The 26733-nt window shown below is 46.8% G+C and overlaps 1 protein-coding gene and 1 long non-coding RNA gene across 2 annotated transcripts; both read left to right on the forward strand.

The window, feature by feature from the left end:
- Window positions 1-3690: 3690 nt before the first annotated feature.
- Window positions 3691-6360, forward strand: LOC103635226 (uncharacterized). The gene is made up of 3 exons (XR_002266111.2): window positions 3691-5077; window positions 5268-5891; window positions 6026-6360. It is a non-coding gene; the product is annotated as an uncharacterized lncRNA (long non-coding RNA).
- Window positions 6361-9069: 2709 nt separating this feature from the next.
- LOC100284951 (flavonoid 3-monooxygenase) lies at window positions 9070-11590 on the forward strand. The gene is made up of 2 exons (NM_001157846.2): window positions 9070-10078; window positions 10834-11590. The coding sequence occupies exons 1-2, from the start codon at window positions 9140-9142 to the stop codon at window positions 11467-11469; spliced, it is 1575 nt and encodes a 524-aa protein (NP_001151318.2). The 5' UTR covers window positions 9070-9139; the 3' UTR covers window positions 11470-11590.
- Window positions 11591-26733: the final 15143 nt, after the last annotated feature.

Below are 26733 nucleotides of genomic sequence, written 5' to 3' on the forward strand. Positions count from 1 at the left end.
ATTTATTTTTTCTGCTGCACCTTAGTCTACACCTCTGGAGGCCACTATTTTTGCACAACTACTACTTCCCCCTTTGTTGATTTATGTTCCTTTCAAGGTGGCCAATGGGTTCAGATTTGGCGCTCCTGTCGCGTGTTAGTCTTGCGGATTGTAACATTTCCTTATCCCTTAGTTCAATTCATGGATAAAATTTTGTTTTAGGCTACTCTTTGATGTGTTAAATTATTACAAAAAAACAACTTGGTCTTGGTTCATTTCTAACATGAAAGTAGCCTCTTGCTGTTCTTATGCTTCCCCTAATATAACTTTTATTTTTTTGAATAATTTCCCAGCTTGTCGACAATTAGAGGCTCTCCCATTCTTGGATCCACTGAAGCATTTTAGAGGTGCTCTGTTCTACTATCAAAGGTTAGCATTATTGTTTCTGCACATCTCCTACTCCCTTCTTTGCATATTTATGGTTGATAAGTATAAGCACATGAATAGTATGGAAGAGAAAATAGATAATACATTATTACAAAGACCAACTTGGTCTTAGTTCATTTTCTGACATGCAATTAGCCTCTTGTTGTTCTTATATGCTTCCCCTAATATAACTTTTATATGACAAATGTTAAGTAATACAATGCCGAGCTTGTGTGTATTAGGGTTTTTTAATTGGGGTATAATGTTTATATGCATTCTTCCGGTATAAATCGGTTGATGCTAATTTTTAGATAAAATGATAGTGGGGAGGCTTAGCTGGTAGTATACTTTAACTTCGCTTCATTTGCATTTCTTAAGAAGTGTTGGCAGTTATCTGTAGCAGTCACCAAAAGCAGACCATTCTAGGTCAAACTGAAATGTGTAATGCTTGACAGCTTGAGCAATATGTACTTACCATCACAAAAACCATATCGGAACCAGCACCAAGACCACGTGTCAATTCCTGGCCAATCTGTAACCTATATTCTGGTTCAATGGGTGACATCCACATAGCCTGAAAATCAGTGTTCATAATCCAGAATTCCACACCCTTCATGGAGCTTTCAATCATCCTGTACAAGCATTGGAGCCACCACCTCCAACCCCTATGACTTTAATCCTGGGCTCATTATAGCAGTAAGAGGGAGAAGTGTCCACCAATCTTCGTCGATGGCCACAAAATGGCATTACATGTAGGAAAGCACAAAAGAAATACATGCACGATTGCAGGTGTTTGGGTAGCAGACACATGAGTTCCAAAATCTGGGGAAAAACAATCAAGCCTCCATATGGTTTCAACTTCCAAGCCAACTGACTTTCCTAACGAGACAATTGCATTTTTGGGACTTCAAATATGACGTTTCGCAATAATACCATCCAAAACATTTATTTTGTAAAAACAGGACAATAAACATCTTCCAATTGATTATACTACCATTTATCGTATTTTTTCACTTTTCTAATTTCTTTCCACGTATTTTATACTCACATTTACATCTCTTCGTCACCTGACCAAGCTGTCAAGCGCGTGGCAAAGCAGGAGCAGTCACCAAAAGCAGCTTCTAGCTTCCTAATTTTTTTAGTGACTAGCGACTCATCAATGCTTTTGAAGCTAATCCACTTTGAAGGAGTCCTTTTGTTGGCTTGTAGTACCTTGCTCCTCCAAGACGCACCAAGCACCAAGAGGATACTAAAAATGAACCAACATTGTTGCCTCTTGGAAGCGCAAGGGTAGGTAATAGGTCATCGCAATTTTGGAAACAATTAAAAGACACGTTGGCTGTTTGAAAGTCAAAAGGTTCATCCCTAAGGCGGCGACCACAGGAACATGCATGGAGGAAGACATATCCACTAAAATGTTGCTCCATTGCATCTGATGAAAAGAAATCGCCATGCCTGCGGTGCTTACATGGTCTGCCAGTTAGGCTAACAGCGTCACATTGCTGTCTTCCAGATTCCCATATTGCCCGGCATTCATCTTCTAGCTTCTTTGAGAATACCTTGACTGCTGGTCCTTTAACCATTGAGCCAAAGGACCACAATGCCTTCTGTAGCTGCACTTCATGCATTTTTGTGGTCTAAAAGGCAGGCAAACCTTTCAGGTATATCTACCTCCTTATCAGCTGGAAGCACCCTTTGACACCATGATGAAGGAAATTTCATGTTAAGCCCATTGTTACTTTCCAAGCACGATAATGTGATCTCAATAGCATTAGATCCTACAGGAAGTTGTCCATTCTTCTCAGTAGGACTTGCATGAGTCTTGCTTTCAGACTGACATCTCAGCATATTTCTTCCACTCAACAGTGCAATTAGAATAGAGGTACTTATAGACAACCATTTATCAAAAGTAGGGAGGTTAGGTGCATTAACTGGTTTCCCAGATGCAGCTGATACTGCAGCTGCGGCAGCAGCCACCATGCCAACACCTGCAACAGACCCGACACTTGCATTGCTTGAATATCCCCCTCTCCCTCTCAGCGCATCAGATTGCCGAAATATAAAATCCTTGATCAACTGAAAGTCATCATGGTTTGTTGAATATCCCCCTCTCCCTCCTGCCTCTCGCCAATCGCCTCGCGCCCTCGCCTCCGGTCCTCCGCACACCGCCCGGCTAGGAACCAAACAATCACTAAAGCAAGTGGATCTCCAGGGCCCAACCTAGCCTAAAAATGAGTTGATGCATTTCTCTGCTGAATTTCTACAACTGCGTACAAAGTAATTTAATCTAGGTAGCGACAATATTTAGAAAGACTTGATTGGTCGAGTACTAATTGACACACTAATTAGTAATTAGTATAATATTCCAAACTTGTGTGTGTTTCAGGTATTTATTGGGGTAGTGTAAAGTTTATATGCATGCTTCCTGTATATAGAGGTTGATGCTATTTATCTAATGATAGTGGGAAGGCTTAGCTAATAGTATGATTTGTGTACGGTGAGCCTATTGCCGAATAGATTCAAGGGTTGACGGCGGCAGACGTGGCAATGGTTGGTGATGGGGTAAATGACTCCCCAGCATTGGCGGCGGCAGACGTGGGCATGGCGATCGGTGCTGGCACAAACGTGGCCATCGATGCTGCTGACATCGTTCTAATGAAGAGCAGCCTTGAGGACATCATCACCGCCATTGATCTCTCACACAAGACCCTCTCCAGGATTAGGCTGAACTACATGTGGGCCCTGGGCTACAACGTCCTGGGCATGCCGATCGCCGCCGGCGTCCTGTTCCCTTTCACGGGCGTCGTCTGCTCCTCCAGCTCTACAAGAAACCGCTGCACGTTGAAGACGTGCCCAGGCCCGGGGAGGACTCAGATTTGGTGTGACTGCGAGTGAGTACTGATCCCTCGATCTCGATGTGTACTAACGATTGCATGCTGGCGTCACTGATGCTTAACGAGCCAACACCTGATCAATCCGTGTACAGCAAGCAACACGTTTTGGAACAGTTCGCCAATTGATTGTGCAATAATTTAAGACAAGGTTTATCTCTACTATATTAAGCTTCAAGAGTTTTTATCTTTTGTCTGGAAATGATGTTTACTTTTATTATCAAATATTATGTCAATCACTGTGTGTTGTGTCCTGTGCTGCAGTTTTTTACATGTGCCATGAATTGTTATGCATTTCCTAAAACAGCCTTCCCTTTACCTTCTACGTATGATCCCTTTATTATTTTCCTTTCAGGTTTTCTCGGCTTTTGGGTATGTTCATAAAATAGCCACCTTTAAGATATTGGAGCCACTGTTTTTTCTGACAGTGCAAATATACGGATCTAGAATTTTTTTATCCCTATTGGTAGCTTGATTTGTATCATAGTAGAACACTGATACACTGAGTAAAGTGTTCCTCGTTACAATACATTGATACACTAAGTAATCTTGTTTTTTCGGCTGGAGTGGAGTCCACTGTCACAGCCAACATGTGACTAAATTTCCTCACTACAGTCTACACCTTGTAGGTCAGTCTCTCTGTCTTAAGTCATCACAAGTTTAATGTTTTTCTTGCTTTCAATGACATTTTATTTGAAAACATTTGCTCTCTGACTTATTGCAATTGGTTGCTTCCAAAAGTGTTGGCATCCTCAACTCCACTGTAAGTCTCGTCTTTTTATCTTTTACAGTAGTATTCTTACGGACGAATCAAACCAAACATCAACACGGGATCAGGTGATTACTTTAGCAGCAGTATATTCTCTAGCCTTGCTTTGCTATTTTCATAAAAACATCTTGTGTTTTATGTTATTATCAGGCACATATAGTAATGTTTTAGGCATGATCAATGAAACTCAAGTCCTTCTTAGTCTACTTCCTCCCACTCGCATTCCCATCTCATTGTTCTGTTACACCAAAGACAGATGGATTTTAAAAGGTGTTACAAACGCTACCACATTGACATGTGACTTTACTCTGTTTTTCAGGTAGCATGCCCACTACTCTACCACCACTGATCCATATCTTTTAGGTCATTGTATTGCTATTTTGCAGGCCATCGACTAGAACAAAGATCTTTCTAGAGAATCATATTGTTGATTCAGAAATTTCTCTTACAGCCACTGTTAATTTGGTGTGTGTTTCGTCTTTATATATGTGCTTTTGGAGAAAGCTGATAGGCTAAATTGTTTGGGTTCTAGGCAGTAGCTAGAAAGAAACTTGGAAGCTGAGAAAAGCTGCTGCAATATATTGCAAGAACTTATCTCACGGCATTTCAAACTCGCTCGCTTCTTTCTTTTCTACATACATTCATAGTACATTGATATGTGATCCAATTTATAAAATTTTAAGCGAAATTTCTTGTGGATGGTGACCACTACCAAGTCTGGATCGTGAGTAGTACTTGGGAGATACTAATCATTGTTTGGTATACTAAAATAATCTGTTGTGGTTCTATGCATTCAGAATATGCGTTCATGATTTTGTTTTTGAGGAATTGGATGATGTGTTGTTTACTATCCTCGGGGCTACATGGTGTGGATTGTGAAGGCCGGCCGATGTACATAGAGAGGCCAGGGAAGGTGTCCCGGAGTTTGAGAGAGCTTTTAGGGAGAGGTTCTCTGCCTGCACATTAGCTTCTAAGAGGCATATTGACTCCACTACCATCTTCGACGTCCAAGGTGTGGTATGTTAATGATTCAGTTTGAGCTGTGCTTACAAAATGCAGATCTGTGTGGTTTTTGCTCTTAGAATATATTGCTTGTCATATATATATGTTTGTTGTTCTGTATCACAACTTCTTTAGCTAATCGATATGATATGAGGCCTATGAGTTGCCACTTTGCTTATGCTTGCTTCAACTCTTCTCAGGGGCTCACATGGATCATCCCAGAGCGCAAGCAAACTTTGAGATCGCGCCGAAAGCATGCCATCCCTGGAATCCTTCAGTTGGGAGTAACATTTAGTTCCACTGTGTGGTTTTTGCTCTCTAAATATATTGCTTGTCATACATATGTTTGCGATCTCATAGATTTGGATTTTGAGCATTACCAGTTTATTATTTTTGTTAATGCAAGCCTTGAAGCGTATCAAACTCTATGAACTGGTATGATTTGGAAGATAGGAATTGTAACTTCTGTGTTGCAAATAATCTATGAGGTGTGAGCTGCTAGAGGTAAAATTTGCTGAAATAGTTGATCTGAAATAGTCATGTATCTTGTGATATTAACAATTCCTCACAGTATTTGACTATTTGTATTGTAGCAACTGCTCCTTTTGCTTCGTGTAGTACTAAATTTACTGTTGTTTGTTTAAAAGAAAAATTTAGGTTCCATTTGCAATAGTGGATATGTTTTCACTGTCTGATGAATGCTGTTGGGATATTTGGTTTTTCTTTTGTCAAACTCTAATTAATATATTTTCCTTGTATTGTATGAATTGCGATGTTCAGAAGTACAAAGATATTAGTAAAGTCGAGAAGGACATCGTTCTCAGGTGTGTTCTTATGTTTACATTACATTCGAGAGGGACATTCTATTTGAAGCTCAACTTATCGTGTAAATTGGTTTCAAAGCTCAACGAGTATTGTGATGCTTGGTATTTTTGTTCTTCACACCCTCTTCGCCAAGGCCATCAATGGCGCCGCGCTGCACCTCTTCAGCTTCGCCGAGGCCATCAGCATCGGTCGCCCACCTAGAAACTCTTCAAGATCATAGACCTCCACGACAGGCTCTCGAAGTCTCGGACCTCCTATCCGACGTCTTTGGCTATACCTAGCCTCAACATCGAGATGACGATGTGAGGACTCTAGGTCAGTGTCTCTAGCGTTGTCCTGTCATGAAAAGCAAACTATCACGAAATGTTTTTATGGATTTTATCTTCATTGATGAAGATAAAATTATAGTTATGTAAACATTCTTAACCTTTAAAAAGATGCTAACAAGAACATTGAATGATAATTAATGTTTCTGCATCTCAATGTATCTTATTATAGCATGTTTACTCCGTAGCAATGAACGGGCACACACCTAGTTGTAAAGAAGACTGAAAACTGGATGGTCGCGGTGAGAGAGCTCCATCACCCAGCAGCTATCATGGCTTGTGCACTTGGAAGCCTTCTTTGTCTGATAGGGACCTGATCCTCGAGATTTCCCATGAGAAATGTATGTATTAGAGGACAGAGATAACAATAATATAGCTTTCACAAATAGGAACAAAAAATAGTCCTAATCGAGTCCGTGAAGACCTGGATGGAGGACCGTTCTTCATCCATGTTCCAGTCCCACAAACTTCTCTAGCTCTAAATTAGTTCTTTAGCATGTTAAAAATCTACCCAAAAAAACTTAGCACATAACTTGATACAGTTAGCAAACAAAACTGTAAAATAGATGTTGCTTGTTGTTTTAAATCCTGCTTCTTCAGTTTATATTGATTTGATATAATCAATTTATATTTGGCTTTAAATACTGTATTTCGTATCGGAGAAGATTTTCCATCTCGATCTGTGAGTGTTCGTGGAGACGAAGATGGAAAATTGTACATCCCTATCTTTGTCGCTGCATAGTACTGCTTGCTTCTCTGTAGACCGGCACGACATCGGCGTGGGCTGAGCGCCTGAGCCGGTTACTTTCAACGTGGTTCCTGCTGATAGAGACAAGGGAGCGACCACACCTGCAGGGCTTCCAAGGCTCCACCGACCCAAGCGACGCCATTGTGATAGCACTGAGGCTGAGCTCGCGAATGCGAAGGAGATTATATTATACTCTCCCTATTCTAAATTAAAATTGGTTTTACCTTTTTTATCGAATTCATACAGTAATTAATGTATGTGTTATATATATATATATTTAATTTTATAATTATCTATAAAAATCTAGAGCTAAAACTACTACTAGGACGGAGCGAGTACATGAGGAGAGGGACATGTTTAAAAAACGTGCACACAATTATAAATAATTATATGTGTCTGCTCTTCCCATTCTATAGTACTTTCTTTTTAGCATATCGACATCCATCCATGTGCTCACAAACAAAGGACGCCACGTTCAGCTGTCGGTTCCAGCATCAGCTAGCGCCTAGTGCCCGTCCAATCGTCCATCATGGGAACGATGATCACTGATGCCTTGTCCTGTTTGCATAGCGTGTTTTCATCTTAATTCATAGGTGCCGAAGCGATTTAACTTAGAACTACAAATTGATTTTTACACCATAGTAATTTAACACATTGGTAAATTATAACCATACATGGACATTCAAAGAAGTCTTAACAATGGTGCTTTAATCACAATAGTACGATGTCCGTGCGCTGCGATGGCCTCCCCGCCTCCTCTTTTCCTTCGAGACCTACCTCGTGGCCTCATGTGGCCTAACCCTAGCTCAAGCCAGGAGCACGTCCTGGAAGTTGCTCGTCGAGGCATCGTTTGAGAGGGCGTTTAACAATCTCTCCTCGTGCCTCCACCCTGGCTTTGAACCCAACGTCGTTCTCACCCAACTCTTTGGCACCGGTCTCTCCTGCGCCAACACTAGAAGCGTGATGATCTGTTTATGTTAGTTAGGTGGGGAGAGGGGAAGGAATAGATCGAGATAAGTCTTATCTAGAAGTATGATTATCTGTTTCTATTGATTAGGTTGAGGAGAGGGGGAAGGAATAGATCTACACGCATGATGCACGACGCACAACGGTGGAAACTCGTGCTCAAGGAGTAGAGATATTCATACCATTCCTGAACCTATGCGTGTTGTAGTAGTTTATTGTAAAATTTTAAAGAAATAAGTTCTCGAGACTCTGTTTATGTTAGGAAGCATATCAGGTGTATATGGTCCTTTGATGTATATATTGAATCATGACCATTTATTTCATAATTAATGTTCTCCTGTCCGTCTCTTTTCCTACAAAGAGAAGCATTTGTACGGTATAACTTGTCCTTTGTACATACAGAGGACAGAAATGTAAGGTATGAAATAATATTGAATCCAAGAAGGATGACACAAATTAATAAGTACACTATATATCTATATTGTACTTTCTCTATCTTAAATTAAAATTATTTTTAAATTTTAAAATGATTCATACAATAATTAGTATATATATTTTTGTATGTGTCTAAATTAATCATTATTAATTTAATTATAGATAAAAAATTTAAAAGCTAAAACGAATACTAATTTAGTAAGATAGACTATGAAAGTCTAACATGCGGTTGACATGGTTTTCTTATAAAGGCTAGTTTAGGAATCCTGTTTTCTCACGGGATTTTCATTTTCTCAAAGGGAATTAATTCATTTTCCCTTGATAAAATAGAAATTTCTTGGGAAATGTAGCTCCCAAACTAGCCCTAAATTATGGAAAACTGCGCTTGGGATTGGGAACCGCGGTGCGCCCGCTCTTGTTATCTTGTACTCCCTCAGGTTTCCTATTAGTTATCGTTTTAGATAAGGTTTAAGTCAAACTTATAAAATTTTGACTACAAATAACTATTTTGTTATTTAGTTTTGGAACCTAATATTTATATGCATTAATTTATCATAAAAAGTACTTTTATAAAAATATAAATGTATTAAGAGTTCATTTGTATTTTAACAAAAAAACATTGGTCAAAGTTATATATTGGAGACCGTGTCGTTGTCCTAAACGACAACTAATAGGAAACCGGAGGGAGTATGCTGAGTTGCTGACAACCTAAAAGCAGAAAGTATAACTGTATAAGTAATGCCATCAGCTCCGTACTTGACGTAGAATTCCAATGGAAATGGAACTAGACCCTTTCCTGGGCGTCGTGCTCGCCACCGCCGTCCTCCTCGTCGCCGTCCTCCGCCGGAAGCGCGGCTCCAGCCGCAAGTACAAGATGCCACCCGGGCCTAGGCCGTGGCCGGTGATCGGCAACCTCAACCTGATCGGCGCGCTCCCGCACCGCTCCATCCACGCGCTCTCCGCGCGGCACGGCGCGTTCATGTCGCTCCGCTTCGGCTCCGTCCCCGTCGTCGTCGGCTCCTCCGTGGAAGCGGCCAGGTTCTTCCTCAGGACCAGCGACACGTCGTTCATCGACCGCCCCAGGATGGCGGCCGGGAAGTACACCGCCTACGACTACTCCGACATCGTCTGGTCGCCCTGCGGGGCGTACTGGCGCCAGGCGCGCAAGCTCTGGAAGGCCCATCTGTTCAGCGACAGGCAGCTCAGGTCGCAGGAGCACGTCCGCAGCGAGGAGCTGCGCGTCCTGCTGCGCGCCCTGTCGTCGTCGTCCTCCGCGGGCGCGGCCGGGCGCGGCCGGCGGGCCGTCGCGCTCAAGGAGCACCTGCTCATGTACAGCCTCAACGTGATCTCGCGCATGGCGCTGGGCGGGAAGTACGTCGGCGAGGGCGGCACCGCGGGCTCGCCGATCTCGCCGGCCGAGTTCAGCTGGATGGTCGACGAGCTCTTCCTCCTCAACGGCGTGTTCTGCGTCGGGGACTTCATCCCGTGGCTCGGCTGGCTGGACCTCCAGGGCTACGTCGGGAGGATGAAGAGGCTGGGCAAGATGTTCGATCGCTTCCTGGAGCACGTGGTGGACGAGCACGACCAGCGGCGGCGGCGGGAGGGCGGCGGGTTCGTCCCCGCGGACATGGTGGACCTGCTGCTGGAGCTCGCCGACGACCCCAAACTCGAGGTCCCCATCGAACGGGATGGCGTCAAGGGATTCGCGCTGGTAAGGCTTGCTAATAATTCACTCCTTCGGCGCTTAGCTGGACGATTTGATCACAAACTTAAATTTAATAACAACATGTTAGTGGTTTGTCCCCAAATACCCCATCAGGAGCTGTCAATTTATTTGGATATGATAAGCTCTTCTCCAGTTTATTTAATTAACCAATCGCTGTCAATCATGTTAATTTAATTAGAAAATAAAGTGATGGCACATATGTTATAGTTATTTGTCACGTGGTACATGAACGCATTAAATCGAGATCTGCAGGGTAGTTCTAGTTTGAAATTTGAACAGTTGGCTTATTTAAAAATTTTCTTTCCGATTTCGATCGACAGGAGGAGCCCGCTATCTAATTTTGTACCTTGGTTGAAGTTCAGACTGGTGCACAACTTAAGTTAGGGATTGTTTGCTTTGTAAAGACTAATTCTTAGCCTCTCTTTTTATTCTATTTTAGTCTTTAAATTGTTAAATTGAAAAAGTAGAGTTTTAGTTTCCGCATTTATTAATTTAAAGATAAATAAAATAAAATGGAAACATTAAAAATTAGTCCTAGAAACAACCTCTAAATGGTACTCCCTCCGATTTTTTTATATTTGACTTTTGTTAGTATATAATTGAACTAACCAGCGTCAATCCTTAATATATAACTGAACTAATCAGCGTCAATTAAAAAAATGAGGTAGTACAGTATAATATACTTCGCCATACTTTTAAAAGAGAACCTCTGAAGCGATGAATACCGAATACGGATGCAGGACCTGATCGCTGGCGGCACGGACTCCACGGCGGTGACCATCGAGTGGGCCATGTCGGAGCTCCTGCGGAAGCCCGAGGTCCTCGCCAAGGTCACCGAGGAGCTGGACGGCGTCATCGGCCACGGCCGCCTGGTCACCGAGCAGGACATCCCGGACCTGCCGTACCTGGAGGCCGTCGTGAAGGAGACCCTCCGCCTGCACCCGGTGACGCCGCTGCTGGCGCCGCGGCTGTGCCGCGAGGACGCGTCCACGGGCAGCTACGACATCCCGCGGGGCACGCTCGTGTTCGTCAACGTCTGGGCCATCGGCCGCGACCCCGCCGTGTGGGGCCACGACGCGGAGGAGTTCCGCCCGGAGAGGTTCGTCGGCAGCGCCGTGGACGTGAAGGGCCACGACCTGGAGCTGCTCCCGTTCGGGTCCGGCCGCCGGATGTGCCCGGGCTACGTCCTCGGGCTCAAGATGGTGCAGGTCACCCTGGCCAACCTGCTGCACGCCTTCTCGTGGAGGCTGCCTGATAGCGTGGCGCCGGAGAAGCTGAACATGCAGGAGAAGTTCGGGCTCGCCGTGCCGCGCTTGGTCCCGCTCGAGGCCGTCGCCGTGCCCAGGCTGCCACCACACCTGTATGCCGGGCCATGATGCATGTCTATGTTTGTTTTTGTAGGCGCATACAACTGTCTCGTAATAAAAGATACATATCTTTTCTCTGTACATATACACCTAATAAAGAGACAAACAATATCGTCTACTACTACAGTCTATATTAACAGCAAAATGGTTAGAAGTTAGAAGAGACGCACACAGGACTCCCACTAAAGGCCCACAATTCGTACTTAAGTACGGAGTATTGTCGGCGTTTTGGACTCGCGAGGACCCTCAGCCGACTAGTGAATTTGACGCTGCGTGTCCCTGCCCAGATGGGTGATGCAATATGAAACACAAGAGTAAGGATGAGGCTTATATTATCTTGCACCGGGGTGCTCGTAGTAGAGGTTCCAAGCTTCGCGAGAGAGGGTTTTGGCCTTGAAGTGGGCCGTCCGAGTTAGCCTCCTCCCGTCTCCCCTGGAAAGGCCCTGGGCGCCCCCTTTTATAGATACAAGGGGATGGTCCAGCTGTACATATGGGGGTGTAGCTATGTGCTAACGTGGCCGGCGGGGAGGTGCTTGAGCCATGTAGAAGTGTTGCTGGCGGTGCGGCCCTGGGTCCTGCTGACGTTTCTTTGCCTTCGTAGAGAGCTGAGAACAATTGACGTCATGGACATATGCAGGGAACCATCAATACCTGTTGCCGGAGTAATCCAGATGTGACACCGGTCTTGTTCTTTCGTAGCCTGAGGCGGCTAGCTAGAGGTAGGGTAATGATGTATCCCTTGTAGCGTAGTCGGTCCGAGGCCGAGATCGGGCGAGGCGGTGACTTCTCCTGAGGCCGAGGTTGAGGTCGGGCGAGGTTGTGACTCCTCTCGAGGCCGAGGCTGAGGTCGGGCGAGGCGGGGACCTTCTCCCAAGGCCGAGGCTGAGGCCGAGGCCTGCGGTCGGGCGAGGCGGAGACCTTCTCCCGAGGCCGAGGCTGAGGCCGAGGCCTGGGGTCGGGCGAGGCGGAGCTCCCTGTTGCGCCCAAGGCTGAACTCGGGAGAGGCCGTGACTTACTGTTGTTAGTCTTACCCTGGTGGTTGGCATAGTAGTCGGAACAGGGTGAATAGTGTTGTTTTCCTATCAGAACGATCAGTAAAGGGGCGAAGTGACTACGGTCATTTCGACCTTGCCAACTGAGGCGCGCGTGTCAGGATAAGGTGTCAGGTGATCCCCATATTAAATGTGCATGCGATACGGTCGGTGGTAAGGCGATTTGGCCGAGGTTGCTATACGACAAAGTTTGCCCGAGCTTAGCCTCGGGCGAGCCGGGGGTGCGCCTGCTGCCTGAGGAGGCCCTCGGGCGAGGCGTGAATCCGTCCGGGACTACTGTTCTTGCCTGAGGCTGGGTTCGGGCGAGACGAGATCGTGTCCCTTGGTAGATGAGGCTTTAACTTTGAGCTGTGCTCACCAGTCTTTACGGTCTATTTTGAAGATGTTTTTCAGCCATGTTTAGAAGTATTGGGGGTACCCCTAATTACGGTACCCGACAGTAGCCCCCGAGCCTCAAAGGGAGTGTAGACACTCGCTTGGAGGTTTTGCCGGATTTTTCGCAAGGGGACTAGCCTTTCTTGGTTATACTTTGTTCCGATGGGTGTGCGAGAGCGCTCCCGTCGGGTGTAGCCCCCGAGGCCTCGGAGGAGTGGTTTGACTCCTCTGAGGTCTTAATTCTTCTTGTGATTCCTCGGTCGGCCTTGTTGTTCCCTCATGCGGCCTGGCCGCAGCCCGGGTGCATGGTTAGGCTCAGAGTTTTTTAAGCTGGTTTGTCGACGTGGTCAACAATTTGGACGTAGCCTGGTGCGAGAGCAGCCTCCGAGCCTCTGCACGGAGCGAGAGGACGATCGAGGACCGTCTCGGCTTTTGATTGTATGCCCCTTCGTCGCCTTTCCGCAAGGAGGAGGGGGGAACGCACCATGTTACCCTCGGTGGGCGCTGAACATGGTGTTTCCGGTGAGTTGCTATTGGGTAATCCGAGCGGACGCCCGAGCCCTGTTCGATAAGGGTCGGCTAGTGGCCCAGAGGCACACTCCAAAAGTACCTGCAGGTGATTTGCTGGACCCAGACCCATTCGATAGGGTCCGAGGGCTCGGTGCCTCCCTTCGGTGGGATTCCATTACAAACCGTTCCCGCTGGTCTCGAAAATGTCTTAGGGTACCTCGGGAGCGTAGCCCGAGCCTTGGCCATGTAACGGACGTACCTAGGGTCATCCCTGACTCTGCATGTTCTGGGGCGGCTGTCGAATCCCTTCGAGGGGCCAGCCTTCGAACCCCTGATCAGTAAAGGGCTCGGAGCCCGAGTGCTCTAGGGCGGTCGCCAGATTCCGCCGCGGGTAGGAACGACGCCGAGGGTGCTCCTCCTCCCCCTGCCGACACCTGAGCCTGTGGGGAATAGGTTATTCTAAGTATGTGTATGTTTCTTGTGGCCGCTGAGGCCTAAACATTTTTAGTGTCAGAGTATAAAGCTGTGTTTTCTTTTCTCTTGTTTCGAGCGTTAGGACTTGTTCGGTAGCAGAATCACTTATCCGAGCGCGAGTTACTTTTCGCGGAAGGTGATGAGTGAGGTATCTGTATCCCGGAGGCGTAGGAGTCCCTCGGCTCGGTCGGCCTTGCCATTCAAGGTCTCTCTCGCTCGTTTTTAGGATTCCGTTATCGATATAGTCGAAAGTGTCGGGGACCATAATTAGGGGTACCCTCAAGACTCCTAATTCTCAGCTGGTAACCCCCATCAGCATAAAGCTGCAAAGGCCTGATGGGTGCGATTAAGTCAGGGATCAGTCCATTCGAGCGACTCGATCACGCCTCGCCCGAGCCTAGCCTCGGACAAGGGCAGCCGACCCCGGAGGATTTCCGTCTCGCCCGAGGCCCCCCTCCAACGGCGGACACATCTTCGGCTCGCCCGAGGCCCTGCCTTCGCTAAGAAGCAACCCTGACTAAATCGCCGCACCGACCGACCAAATCGCAGGAGCATTTAACGCAAAGGTGGCCTGACACCTTTATCCTGACGCGCGCCCTCCGGCAGAGCCGAAGTGACCGCCGTCACTTCGCCGCTCCACTGACCGGTCTGACAGAAGGACAGCGCCGCCTGCGCCACTCCGACTGCAGCGCCACTTGACAGAGTGATGCTGATAGGAAGCCAGGCCCTGCCAAAGGCACCATAGGAAGCTCCGCCCGACCCAGGGCTCGGACTCGGGCTCAGCCCCGGAAGACGGCGAACTCCGCTCCGTCCGACCCAGGGCTCGGACTCGGGCTCAGCCCCGGAAGACGGCGAACTCCGCTCCGCCCGACCCAGGGCTCGGACTCGGGCTAAGACCCGGAAGACGACGAACTCCGCTTCGCCCGACCCTAGGGCTCGGACTCGGGCTCAGCCCCGGAAGACGGCGAACTCCGCTCCGCCCGACCCAAGGCTCGGACTCGGGCTCAGTCCCGGAAGACGGCAAACTCCGCTCCACCCGACCCAGGGCTCGGACTCGGGCTAAGACCCGGAAGACGACGAACTCCGCTTCGCCCGACCCCAGGGCTCGGGCTCGGGCTCAGCCCCAGAAGACGACGAACTCCGCTTCGCCCGACCCCAGGGCTCGGACACCGCCCTGGCCTCTGCCGACGACCTCCGCCTCGCCCGACCCAGGGGCTCGGACTCGGCCTCGACCATGGAAGACAGACTCGACCTCGGCTTCGGAGGAGCCTCCACGTCACCCAACCTAGGGCGCAGGCCAGCCACGTCAACAGGAAGCGCCATCATCACCCTACCCCGAGCTGACTCGGGTCGCAGAGAACAAGACCGGTGTCCCATCTGGCTGTCTCCACCAGATAGGCAATAATGGCGCCCCGCATGCCCTGTGACGACGGCGACTCTCAGCTCTCTTACGGAAGCAGGAGGGCGTCAGCAAGGACACAACCGCTCCGACAGCTGTCCCTCCGCCAGGCTCCGCCGCTCCTCCGACGGCCACGACATCACACTAGTTGGGTTCCAAGATTTCTCCGGCTGCCACATTGGCATGTACTCAGGGCACTAGCTCTCCCTCGCTAGACACGTAGCACTCTGCTACACCCCCATTGTACACCTGGATCCTCTCCTTGCGCCTATAAAAGGAAGGACCAGGGCCCTCTTAGAGAGGGTTGGCCGCGCGGGACGAGGACGGGACAGGCGCTCTCTTGGGGCCGCTTGCTTCCCTCACCCGCGTGGACGCTTGTAACTCCCTACTGCAAGCGCACCCGACCTGGGCGCGGGACGAACACGAAGGCCGCGGGATTCCCACACCTCTCTCGCGCCGGTCTCCGGCCGCCTCGCTCCTTTCCCCCCTTCGCGCTCGCCCACGCGCTCGACCCATCTGGGCTGGGGCACGCGGCACTCACTCGTCGGCCTGAGGGACCCCCCGGTCTCGAAACGCCGACAGTTGGGCAGTCTCCAACAACCTCTCCAACCCGGGACGGTGCTCCGTTTCGGGAGTCTTGAGTTCATGTCCCTCGACAGCAGCTACGACATGATACTCCTTCCACCGCCGCGCGACAACGACAATGGCGGCCGACAGCCCGCCCGCCGGCGGCGGAATCGACGACGTCTTCCCCGCGTGGCGGAAGAACAACATTCGAGCTCGCCCCGTCCTCTCCCCTGCCAACGGAGGAGGAGGCGGGGCAACCAAGGCCAAGCAGGAGGCCGCGCCTCGTCGGCTGTCGAGCGAGTCGACGTCCCTAGCACCCCAACGGGGGGCGCGTTGGGCGTCGACCTCGCGTTTGAGACGAAGGCGAGCGCCGTCTCCCCGCGACACACCAATCCCGAGCAAGTGGACGACGCCAGCGCGCTTGCGAAAAGCTTGTAGGATGTCGCCCTCGTACCGGAGGCGACGATGCAGTCAGTCCTCGACGTGACTTCATCGCCGCTCGACGACCAAAAGGTACCAACCGATTCCCATCCTACGTCATTTGTACTCAGCCTCAACCCACCTAGCAATCTCGCTTTGGCGGGCGCCCTCGTAGAGGCGAGTACAAACCCTCTGGGGTTTCGCTTGCGGTCGCCTTGGGACCGGCTGACGGACGTCTCGACCTACGGGCCCTCTGGGTCCGAGGAAGATGTCGACCCCAACATCTGTTGGGATTTCTCTGGATTTGGCAACCCCAGTGCCATGCAGAACTTCATGACCGCATGTGACTACTGCCTCTCCGACTATTCCGACGGTAGCCGCAGCCTCGACGACGAGGACTGCGGCCCAAGCCGCGAATGTTTCCACGTCGATCTAGGGGGTCCCTCCGAAGGCAACCATCTCGGCATGCCGGAGGACGGTGCTCCCCCTGGGCCGGTGCCTCGCGCTGACATCCCGCGGGAGCTAGCTGTGGTCCCCATTCCGGCGGGGGGTTACGACCCACAGCTTGAGCAAGTCCGCGGGGCGCAGGCCAGGATCGACGAGGGAGCAGGAGCGCTTGAGCCGATCCGCCGGAACGTCGGGCAGGCATGGGCGGGCCAACCCCCGGCCGGAGAAATACGTCACCTGCCCCAGGGTCTCCAGCACCGCGTCGCCGATGTCGTCAGGGTCAGGCCACCACCTGCATCCAGTGGGGTCGGTCAGAACCTGGCCACAGCAGCGATGCTCCTCCGCGCGATGCCGGAGCCATCCACCACCGAGGGTCGGCGAATCCAGGGAGAACTCAAAAATCTCCTGGAAGGCGCCACGGTCCGACGGGCCGAGAGCACTGCCTCCCGAAGGCAAGGATACCCCTCGGAACCTCATGCCGCGACCTCCCGATTCATGCGGGAAGCCTCGGTCTACACCGGGCGCACGCGCAACACCGCGCCTGCGGCCCCGGGCCACCTCGGCAACGAGCGCCATCACCGCGACCGTCGAGCCCACCTCGACGAGAGGGTGCGCCGAGGCTATCACCCCAGGCGTGGGGGACGCTACGACAGCGGGGAGGATCGGAGTCCCTCGCCCGAACCACCCGGTCCGCAGGCCTTCAGCCGGGCCATCCGGCGGGCACCGTTCCCGACCCGGTTCCGACCCCCGACTACTATCACAAAGTACTTGGGGGAAACGAGGCCGGAATTGTGGCTCGCGAACTACCGCCTGGCCTGCCAACTGGGTGGAACAGACGACGACAACCTCATCATCCGCAACCTCCCCCTGTTCCTCTCTGACACTGCTCGCGCCTGGTTGGAGCACCTACCTCCGGGGCAGATCTCCAACTGGGATGACCTGGTCCAAGCCTTCGCCGGAAATTTCCAGGGCACGTATGTGCGCCCTGGGAATTCCTGGGACCTCCGAAGCTGCCGACAGCAGCCGGGAGAGTCTCTTCGGGACTACATCCGGCGATTCTCGAAGCAGCGCACCGAGCTGCCCAACATCACCGACTCAGATGTCATCGGCGCGTTTGTGAATCATCTAGGCCCCTTTGGTAATGTTTTGGCAATTAATGACAACTGCTTGTGGACTAACAATTCTTGGAGAAATAAGAATGCAGGGTTGGACCACATAGAACAGGAAATGTTGAAGAATCATACGCATTGGTTGTGGATCAAATGAAGGGAAAGGTATAATATAGGTTTCACTTTTGCCGGTCTTGAGGAGTTTAGAGAAGATACCTGACCGGATTAGTAGGCTAGATAGCCGTACTATTAAGAGGGGGTCAATGACTCAGATCTGTGTAAAACTTAGTGCCTCATAGAGCATCAAGTAGTTGCATGTGCATGAGGACTAACAGCGCTTCTCATTTCGTGAGTTAAAAGTTCATTAAAAAAAACATGTTTGAAAATTGCGAAGTCATGGTCGCGCGGACTGTCCGGCCCTTGGGGGCGGACCGTCCGCGATCCTCCAGAGGGGTCCGAAGTCTGACAAATTGTGTGGACACTTTGTTCTATTGCACTGCGGACCGTCCGGGCCTTAGGGCCGGACCGTCCGCAGTCATGACCAGAGAAGGGTGGCTTCGGGTCTGTCCCTGATTTATAGGCGGACGGTCCGCCTGTAAGGGGCGGACGGTCCGCAAGTGTAAAACTCGTTTTTGGACAGGGACTGTGTGTTTTTATAGATTTGTACTATGGACTGTCCGGGGGACAAGTCCGGACAGTACTGTCTCAGGTCGCGGACCGTCCGGGATTTATAGCCGGACGGTCCGCGTGTGTTAACCTCTTTTGATCCGAGACTCGGGTGTTTCATTCTGCCAGGTCGCGGACGGTCCGGCCTTGAAGGGCGGACTGTCCGGACCCACCTTTTGAGTCAGCTCTGACATGTTTTCAAACGGTCTTTATAGCCGTTATATGTACGGCGGACCGTCCGGCCCTAGGGCGCGGACGGTCCGCGTGTGCGCAGACTGCCACCTTTTTGCACATAACGGTTGGTTTTAGATGGGGGACTATAAATAGAAGGGTAGCTCGTGTGAGAGAACTCTCTTGGCCATTCCTTGCACACATTGAGCTCATTTGTGATCCTCCAACTCACTCTCTCACACTCTTTGCTTGAGATTGCATTCTAGTGAGAGATTGAGGGTTCCTAGTGCATTTGCATCATTTGGTGATTCTTGAGGCACTAGGTGGTACACCGAGCAAGCGTCGTTGGCTTGTTACTCTTGGAGGTTGCCGCCTCCTAGACGGCTCGGGTGATTGTCTCCGTCGAGCTCTCCAAGAAGATTGTGGAGAAGCCGCGGTGTGGATTGTGAGGGGTTCGCGCCTACCTCGCCGGAGCGGCAAAGGTGACATTAGTGGAATCGAGGTATTGAGTGATTTCTTGTCCACTTGGCTCAAAGATCAAGTCGTGTCTTGATAGAGGAGCAAGTGAGAGCTTGAAGTCCACCTCAACGTGGATTAGGGGTGATCGGCAAATCACCGATACCACGGGATAAATTTCGGTGTCTATTTCTTCTAGCATTACTTATTGCCTTGCAATTGATTAGTGCTTTGCTTATTGTCCTTCAAGTATTCAATCTCCGTAGTTGTCTTTCATACATTGTTTACTTATTGACACTAGATAATTTATTCCACTTGTTGTATTGACTAAATTTATTTAGTATTGTTGTTTTTAGTCAAAACCGTCTATTCACCCCCCCTCTAGCCGGTGTCCTAGATCCTACAAGTGGTATCGGAGCCAAGGACTCCATTGTTTGTGGATCTAATCATCCCGGAGTGGGACAAAATGGCTAGTAACAACAATGTGCACATTGGGAAGCCACCGCACTTTGATGGAAACAATTATGATTATTGGAAAATAAGAATGTCAATGCATCTTAGAGCAATGGGTGGAAAAATTTGGCCAATTGTTAGGGATGGATTTGTTGTGTTGAAGGAAGATGAACCATCCGTTAGTGATAATGAGAATATTCTCACAAATGATCAAGCTATGAATGTCTTTTATGATGCTCTTGATATAAATGAGTTCAATCGTATCAAGAATCTCACAACCGCTCATGAGATTTGGATAAAACTAATGGAAATTCATGAAGGAACCACAATTGTGAAGAGTGCCAAACTATATGTGTGCAAAGGGAAGTTTGAGCAATTTATTATGAAAGAAGATGAGAGTGTATCCGATATGTTCAATCGGTTGAATGAGATAGTAAATGAACTCAAAGGACTTGGTTTTAATGTACCGGATGTGGATTTCACACACAAGTTCCTTAGATCACTTCCGGAGAAATATGAGACTATTGTGACAATGCTAGTAAGGAGTGATCTATCTACAACTTCTCCAACCGAAGTATTGGGAGAAATTCTCACTCAAGATATATTTAAGAAATCACAAGCCGATGCTTTAAGTTTGGCAAAGAAGGTGAAAAATGAATCTATTGCTCTCAAAGCCAAGGCATCAAAGGCAATTGAAAAAGAAGATAGCAATGATGAAGAAAATGAAAGTGAGAGTGATGGTGACATGGCTTTATTTGTAAGGAAATTCAATAAATTCATGAAGATGAAAAGAGGTCAACCTAGAAGAGGTCAAACATCTAGAAGAAATGCTTTCAATGATAGAAAATGTTTTGAGTGTGGGGAACCCGGTCACATTGCCATGAATTGCCCAAGCAAGAAGAAGAAGGGCAAAGATGAAAGTGACAAGAATAAAAAGAAATACTATAACAAGAAGAAAGATGGCAAAGCCTACTTAGTTGAATGGGACTCGGATGATAGCTCGGATGATAATGATGATGACACCTCATCCAAGCTTAATGCCGGAATTGCCATCAAGGAAGCTCCCTCACTCTTCTCATCCCCCCATTGTCTCATGGCCAAGGGAGATGCTAAGGTAAAAATCATCACCGATTTAAATGATATAAAAGATGATGATGATATCGATGATGTTGATGATGATGGCTATTCATATGATGATCTTGTTAGAATGTTAGGTGAGGCCGATGACTACATGCACAAAGAAAAAGAAAAATTTAAGACCTTGAAGGAATTGTATAAAAACCTCCAAGTGTCTTTTGAGGAGCTCAAGACCTCTCACAATGACCTCAAAGAAAATTGTGAGAAGCTTGCGGATGCTCAAAAATCATCTATTGTGCATGAAGTTGAGGTGGTCACTAAGGATGTTGGAGTCACTTGTGACTTACTTGATAGTCTTACAAGTGAACCACTACCTACTAACTCTATTTGTGATAAATGCAAAATTTCTCTCAATGATAACATTGCTCTTGATGAATCAAAAATTATTGTTGAGAATGAAGTGTTAGTAGATAGAATAAATACTCTAACTCATGACCTAGAAAAGGCATATGGTGGTAAGACTAAATTGGATTTCATATTGGGAAGTCAACGATGCTCTCTTAACCGTGAAGGTCTTGGATATGTTCCCAAGAAAGGAAAGAATGCTTTTGTAAAGCAAAAGACATTGTTTGTGAAAGAATGTGACAAAGTGTGTCACAAGTGTCACAAAAAGGGACATGTTAAGAAAAATTGTCCCAAGTTCAAACATGTATCCTCCACTTGTTTTGAGCATTGTTATGTTCTTTCTCATAATGCAAAAGGTGTTCATGCTAAATTTGTTGGTACTTCAATTGTTGGAAACAAAAAGAAAGCTATTTGGGTACCAAAGACCTTGGTCACTAACATCCGAGGACCCAAGCAAGTTTGGGTACCTAAAAGAGATTGATTTCCTTTTGTAGGTAAACTACAAGGCGGGAGGGAATCATTGGGTGTTGGATAGTGGATGTACTCAACACATGACCGGGGATATGAAAATGTTTACCCAAATGAGTGAGGAAGATTGCTCAAATTATGATAGTATCACATTTGGAGATAATCGTAAAGGAAAGGTTAAATGTTTGGGTAAAATTGCTATCTCAAATGATCATTCTATATCAAATGTGCTATTGGTTGAGTCTTTGAATTTTAATCTACTTTCCGTAGCTCAATTATGTGATTTAGGATTTTGTTGCAATTTCACGGTTGAAGATGTTATTATCTCTAGTGTTGATGGTAGCAATCTTAAGTTTAAAGGTTTTAGACATGAAAATCTTTATCTTGTTGATTTCTCATCTAATGAGGCAAAGCTCACAACTTGCCTATTTTCAAAAGCTTCACTAGGTTGGTTATGGCATAGAAGACTTGGTCATGTTGGGATGAAGCAACTCAATCGGTTAACCAAGCATGACTTAGTTCGAGGCTTAAAAGATGTGAAGTTTGAAAAGAACAAATTGTGTAGCTCTTGTCAAGCCGGTAAGCAAGTGGCAAACACTCATCCAAATAAAAGTCAAATGTCCACTCATCGACCTTTGGAATTACTTCACATGGATTTATTTGGGCCCACATCTTTTGTAAGTATTGGTGGTAATTCTTATTGTCTTGTGATTGTGGATGACTATTCAAGATTTACTTGGGTTTATTTTCTACGAGACAAATCCAATGTGTTTGAAACATTCAAGTCATTTGCTATATTGGCTCAAAATCAATTTGATTTCGACATCAAAAAGGTTAGAAGTGATAATGGGTCGGAATTCAAAAATGCAAGAATTGATCAATATTGTGAAGACAAGGGTATCAAACATGAATTCTCTTCCAAATATACCCCGGAACAAAATGGTATTGTTGAAAGAAAGAATAGAACTCTTATTGATATGGCAAGGTCTATGTTAGCGGAATATAATATATCGGATTCTTATTGGGCCGAGGCAATAAATACCGCTTGTCATTCATCAAATAGACTATATTGTCACAAGCTCTTGAAGAAAACTCCATATGAATTGCTCATTGGTAGAAAGCCAAATATCTCATATTTTAGGGTATTCGGTTGCAAATGTTATATTTTGAGAAAGGGGAGCCGGCTTTCTAAATTTGAGAAGAAATGTGATGATGGTTTTCTTCTTGGATATTCATCAAATAGTAAGGCTTATAGAGTCTTCAACAAAACTCATGGTATTATTGAGGAAGCATATGATGTTGAGTTCGATGAAACAAATGGGTCTCAAGATGAGAGTGATAATCTCGATGATGTTGGGGGGACTCAATTGATAAATGCAATGAAAACAATGGCCATTGGTGAAATAAAACCAAAGGAAGATGATGATGAAGATAGTGTGGTTGTCACTCCTTCATCCTCAACTATAAATGAGGAAAATCACCAAAGCCAACAACTTAATAAAACCATGGATACTCATGATCAAGGTACTTCAAGACCTTCGGTTCCTCCAAATGCTTCATCAAGCAATTATCAAACGGTATCAAGAATTCATCATTCCATTGTGAAGGATCACCCGGTTGATCAAATTGTGGGTGATATTAGTAAGGGTGTTCAAACTCGCTCTCGCATAGCTTCGTTTTGTGAGCATTTCTCTTTTGTATCTTGTATGGAACCTAACCGTGTAGATGAAGCTCTACTTGATGTTGATTGGGTGAATGCAATGCATGAAGAATTAAATAACTTCGCTCGAAATGAAGTTTGGGAGCTTGTTGAGAGACCAAAGAACCACAATGTTATTGGTACAAAATGGGTGTTTCACAACAAGCACAATGAAGATGGTGTGGTAGTAAGAAACAAGGCAAGATTAGTTGCACAAGGATATACTCAAATTGAAGGATTGGATTTTGGGGAGACATTCGCTCCCGTAGCAAGATTAGAAGCAATCCGGATTCTACTTGCTTATGCTTGTGCACATAATATCAAGCTCTACCAAATGGATGTAAAGAGTGCCTTCCTAAATGGTAAGATTAGTGAACTAGTGTATGTTGAACAACCTCCCGGTTTTGAGGACCCCAAAAGACCTAACCATGTGTTCAAGCTTTCTAAAGCTCTCTATGGGCTTAAGCAAGCTCCACGTGCTTGGTATGAAAGGCTTAGGGATTTCTTGCTTTCCAAAGACTTCAAAATTGGGAAGGTTGACACTACTCTATTCACTACAAGAATTGGCAAAGACTTATTTGTTTGTCAAATCTACGTTGATGATATTATTTTTGGATCTACTAATGAATTATTTTGTGAGGAGTTCGGAAAAATGATGTCAAAAGAATTTGAAATGTCTATGATAGGAGAATTGAGCTTCTTTCTTGGTCTTCAAATCAAACAATTGAAATATGGAATTTTTATAAGTCAATCGAAATATTTGAAGGACATGCTCAAGAAGTTTGGTTTAGAAAATGCTAAGCCTATCAAGACTCCAATGGCAACAAATGGTCATCTAGACTTAGATGAAGGAGGTACTATGGTTGATCAAAAACTTTATCGTTCAATAATTGATAGTTTGCTTTATATTACCGCATCTAGGCCCGATGTTATGTTTAGTGTATGCATGTGTGCTCGATTCCAAGCTTCACCTAGAGAGATTCACTTGAAGGCCGCTAAAAGAATTCTAAGATATTTGAAGTATACTCCCAATATTGGTCTATGGTATCCCAAAGGTGCTCTTTGAATTAATTGGATATTCGGATTCGGACTATGCGGGGTGCAAAGTTGATAGAAAAAGCACCTCCGGTTGTTGTCAATTTCTTGGTAGATCTCTTGTTTCATGGTCTTCTAAGAAACAAAATTCGGTTGCTCTATCTACCGCCGAGGCGGAATATATATCGGCCAGAAATTGTTGTGCTCAACTATTATGGATGAAACAAACCTTATTGGATTATGGAATTATTTTCAAGAATGTGCCTCTCATGTGTGATAATGAGAGTGCGGTAAAATTGGCTACCAATCCGGTCCAACACTCACGAACCAAGCATATTGATATACGACATCACTTCTTAAGGGATCATGTTGGCAAGGGAGATATCTCTATTTATTCAATTGGCACGGATGATCAATTAGCAGACATTTTTACAAAGCCTTTGGATGAAACAAGATTTTGTTCTCTAAGAAGTGAAATGAATGTGATCGATCTCTCAAATGTGGCTTGAAGTTGATCACACATGTGTCGTATTGCATCTCGGGTCTAAATATGCTCTTTATGCTATTTATTTGGTATTTTTGGTGCATTTTTCATTCCGAATTGCTCTAAATAGTTTAATTCAAAAATTTTGCATTACTCAATTACATCATATGTATATGCATGCATACTAACTCTTGGATTGGTCAAAATGTCCATATATGAGCACCAGTTCGGATTCGAAATTCAAAATCAGCAAGTGGACAGCAATTGGAAAAATGAGTATCAGGCCGCGGACCGTCCGCAGCATCAGGAACTGGACAGTCCGATCAGCCTCGCAGACAGTTTGAAATCATCAGGGCGCGGACCGTCCGCCGCCCCAGCGCGGACCGTCCGCGATAGGGCAGTAAAAACGGGCAGTGGCAGCAGACTTGTCAGTTGCGCTCATTCGCTGGTCCTCTCTTGCTCTCCACTCGCCCAATACTCCTCTGTGTCGAGTGTGCGCGGACGGTGCAGTAAAGTTGCGCGCGGACAGTCCGATAGCTTGTGGCAACATTCCATCAACATGTCTTCATCACGGTATCTTCAAATCTTGTGGATTTCATCAAATGTCTTCTATTTCGAGATTATTTGGGTTTCCTCTCTGATCTGAAATTGAGCCGTAGTTTTCAAAATCTGATTGGTGGGATTGTTAGTTCTCCTCAATATGAATGCTATGCAAAATTTTGAACTCGTTTGGATGAGTATTCTCTGCAAAATCATCAAATTCAACATTTGTGGCGGCTAGGGTTCTTGAGTCGCCCCTGGTCGGTCGCGGACTGTCCGCCTAGTGGACGCGGACCGTCCGGGCCTCTGGCGCGGACAGTCCGGCCCCCTAGCGCGGACCATCCGGACCCTGGCAGAGCATTACAGTTCCATTCCTCTTATAATGGTGATTGATATCAACTATTTAGTCATGGATGTTTGTCACATTATTGCAGTGGTTTTGGTGGTCTCCGCAAGAAACTTGCAGGTCGCTTCAAATCAAAGCGTCCTCGTGGAGGTGATGATGATGATTATACACCGACCACTGATTCAGAGGCCCAATCCTCAGCTGGGGGCTCTGGTTCTATGGATACTGAGGACCTTCCCCATGTTCATCCTGACTATCCCATTGACATTTCTGGGTGGACCTTTCCAAAGCGCAGGTTCTCTATGGCTGAGTACTGCTCTAGGCGGACTGTGAACCAGTACACTCTGCCATCTGATACAAATATCCAGTTTTTCCACACTCAGCTGCAGTTTGATGTCTTTTGGGGCACCCTGGTGGATACCAATTTTCACAAGCATCAGGTGATTGATTGGTCCTTCTTGCTTAGTCAATCAGTCATGGAGGGTCTCATCCCTAAGTTTGAAACATGTGGATTATATCAGTTTATGGGACAACGCACAGATTTCAATGAAATGGCTGTTAAGCAATTCTTGGCTACCTCAGAGATTGATATTGACGAAGAATCTATCACCTGGATGACTGGCTTCAAGCGCTATTCTGCTTCCTTTGCTGACTTTGCTGCTGCAAACAGTCTGAACTATGGCACCATTTCTGCTGGGCTGGATCTTTATACTGAAGATAATTTTGAGGATTTTGTGCAGTTTTATGAGCCAGCCAGGCTTGGTATACCCAGGAGGTTTGGAGAGACAGCAGGACTCAGACATCATCCTGCTGTAATCAACAAGATTGCCAGAGTCACCATTCTTCCCAAGAGTGGTGATAAGAGTAAAATACGAGATAAGTTCTGGAACATCATCCAACACATCATGAATGGTGAAGTCATGAATATTGTTCTTTTCATGATGAGGCAGCTTAATGATTTGAAAATGGACAAAAATCAAAATTTAGCATATGCTCCTTACATTATGGCTCTCATCAAATCCAAGACAAGATTTGAGGGCCCATGTGAGATTGTTCACACACCATTCAGACCTTTTAAGAATGAGATAGGGTTTCTCACCAGGCCACTCACTCCCTTTCC

This window comes from Zea mays, chromosome 1 (assembly GCF_902167145.1).
Source record: "Zea mays cultivar B73 chromosome 1, Zm-B73-REFERENCE-NAM-5.0, whole genome shotgun sequence".
In the NCBI taxonomy this organism is placed as follows: Eukaryota; Viridiplantae; Streptophyta; class Magnoliopsida; order Poales; family Poaceae; genus Zea; species Zea mays.

Coding starts and splice junctions, on each gene's coding strand:
- LOC100284951 (NM_001157846.2), top strand. CDS start 9,140: ATGGAAATGGAACTAGACCCTTTCCTGGGCGTCGTGCTCGCCACCGCC. Junction 10,079..10,833: donor GCGTCAAGGGATTCGCGCTG/GTAAGGCTTGCT, acceptor ATACGGATGCAG/GACCTGATCGCTGGCGGCAC.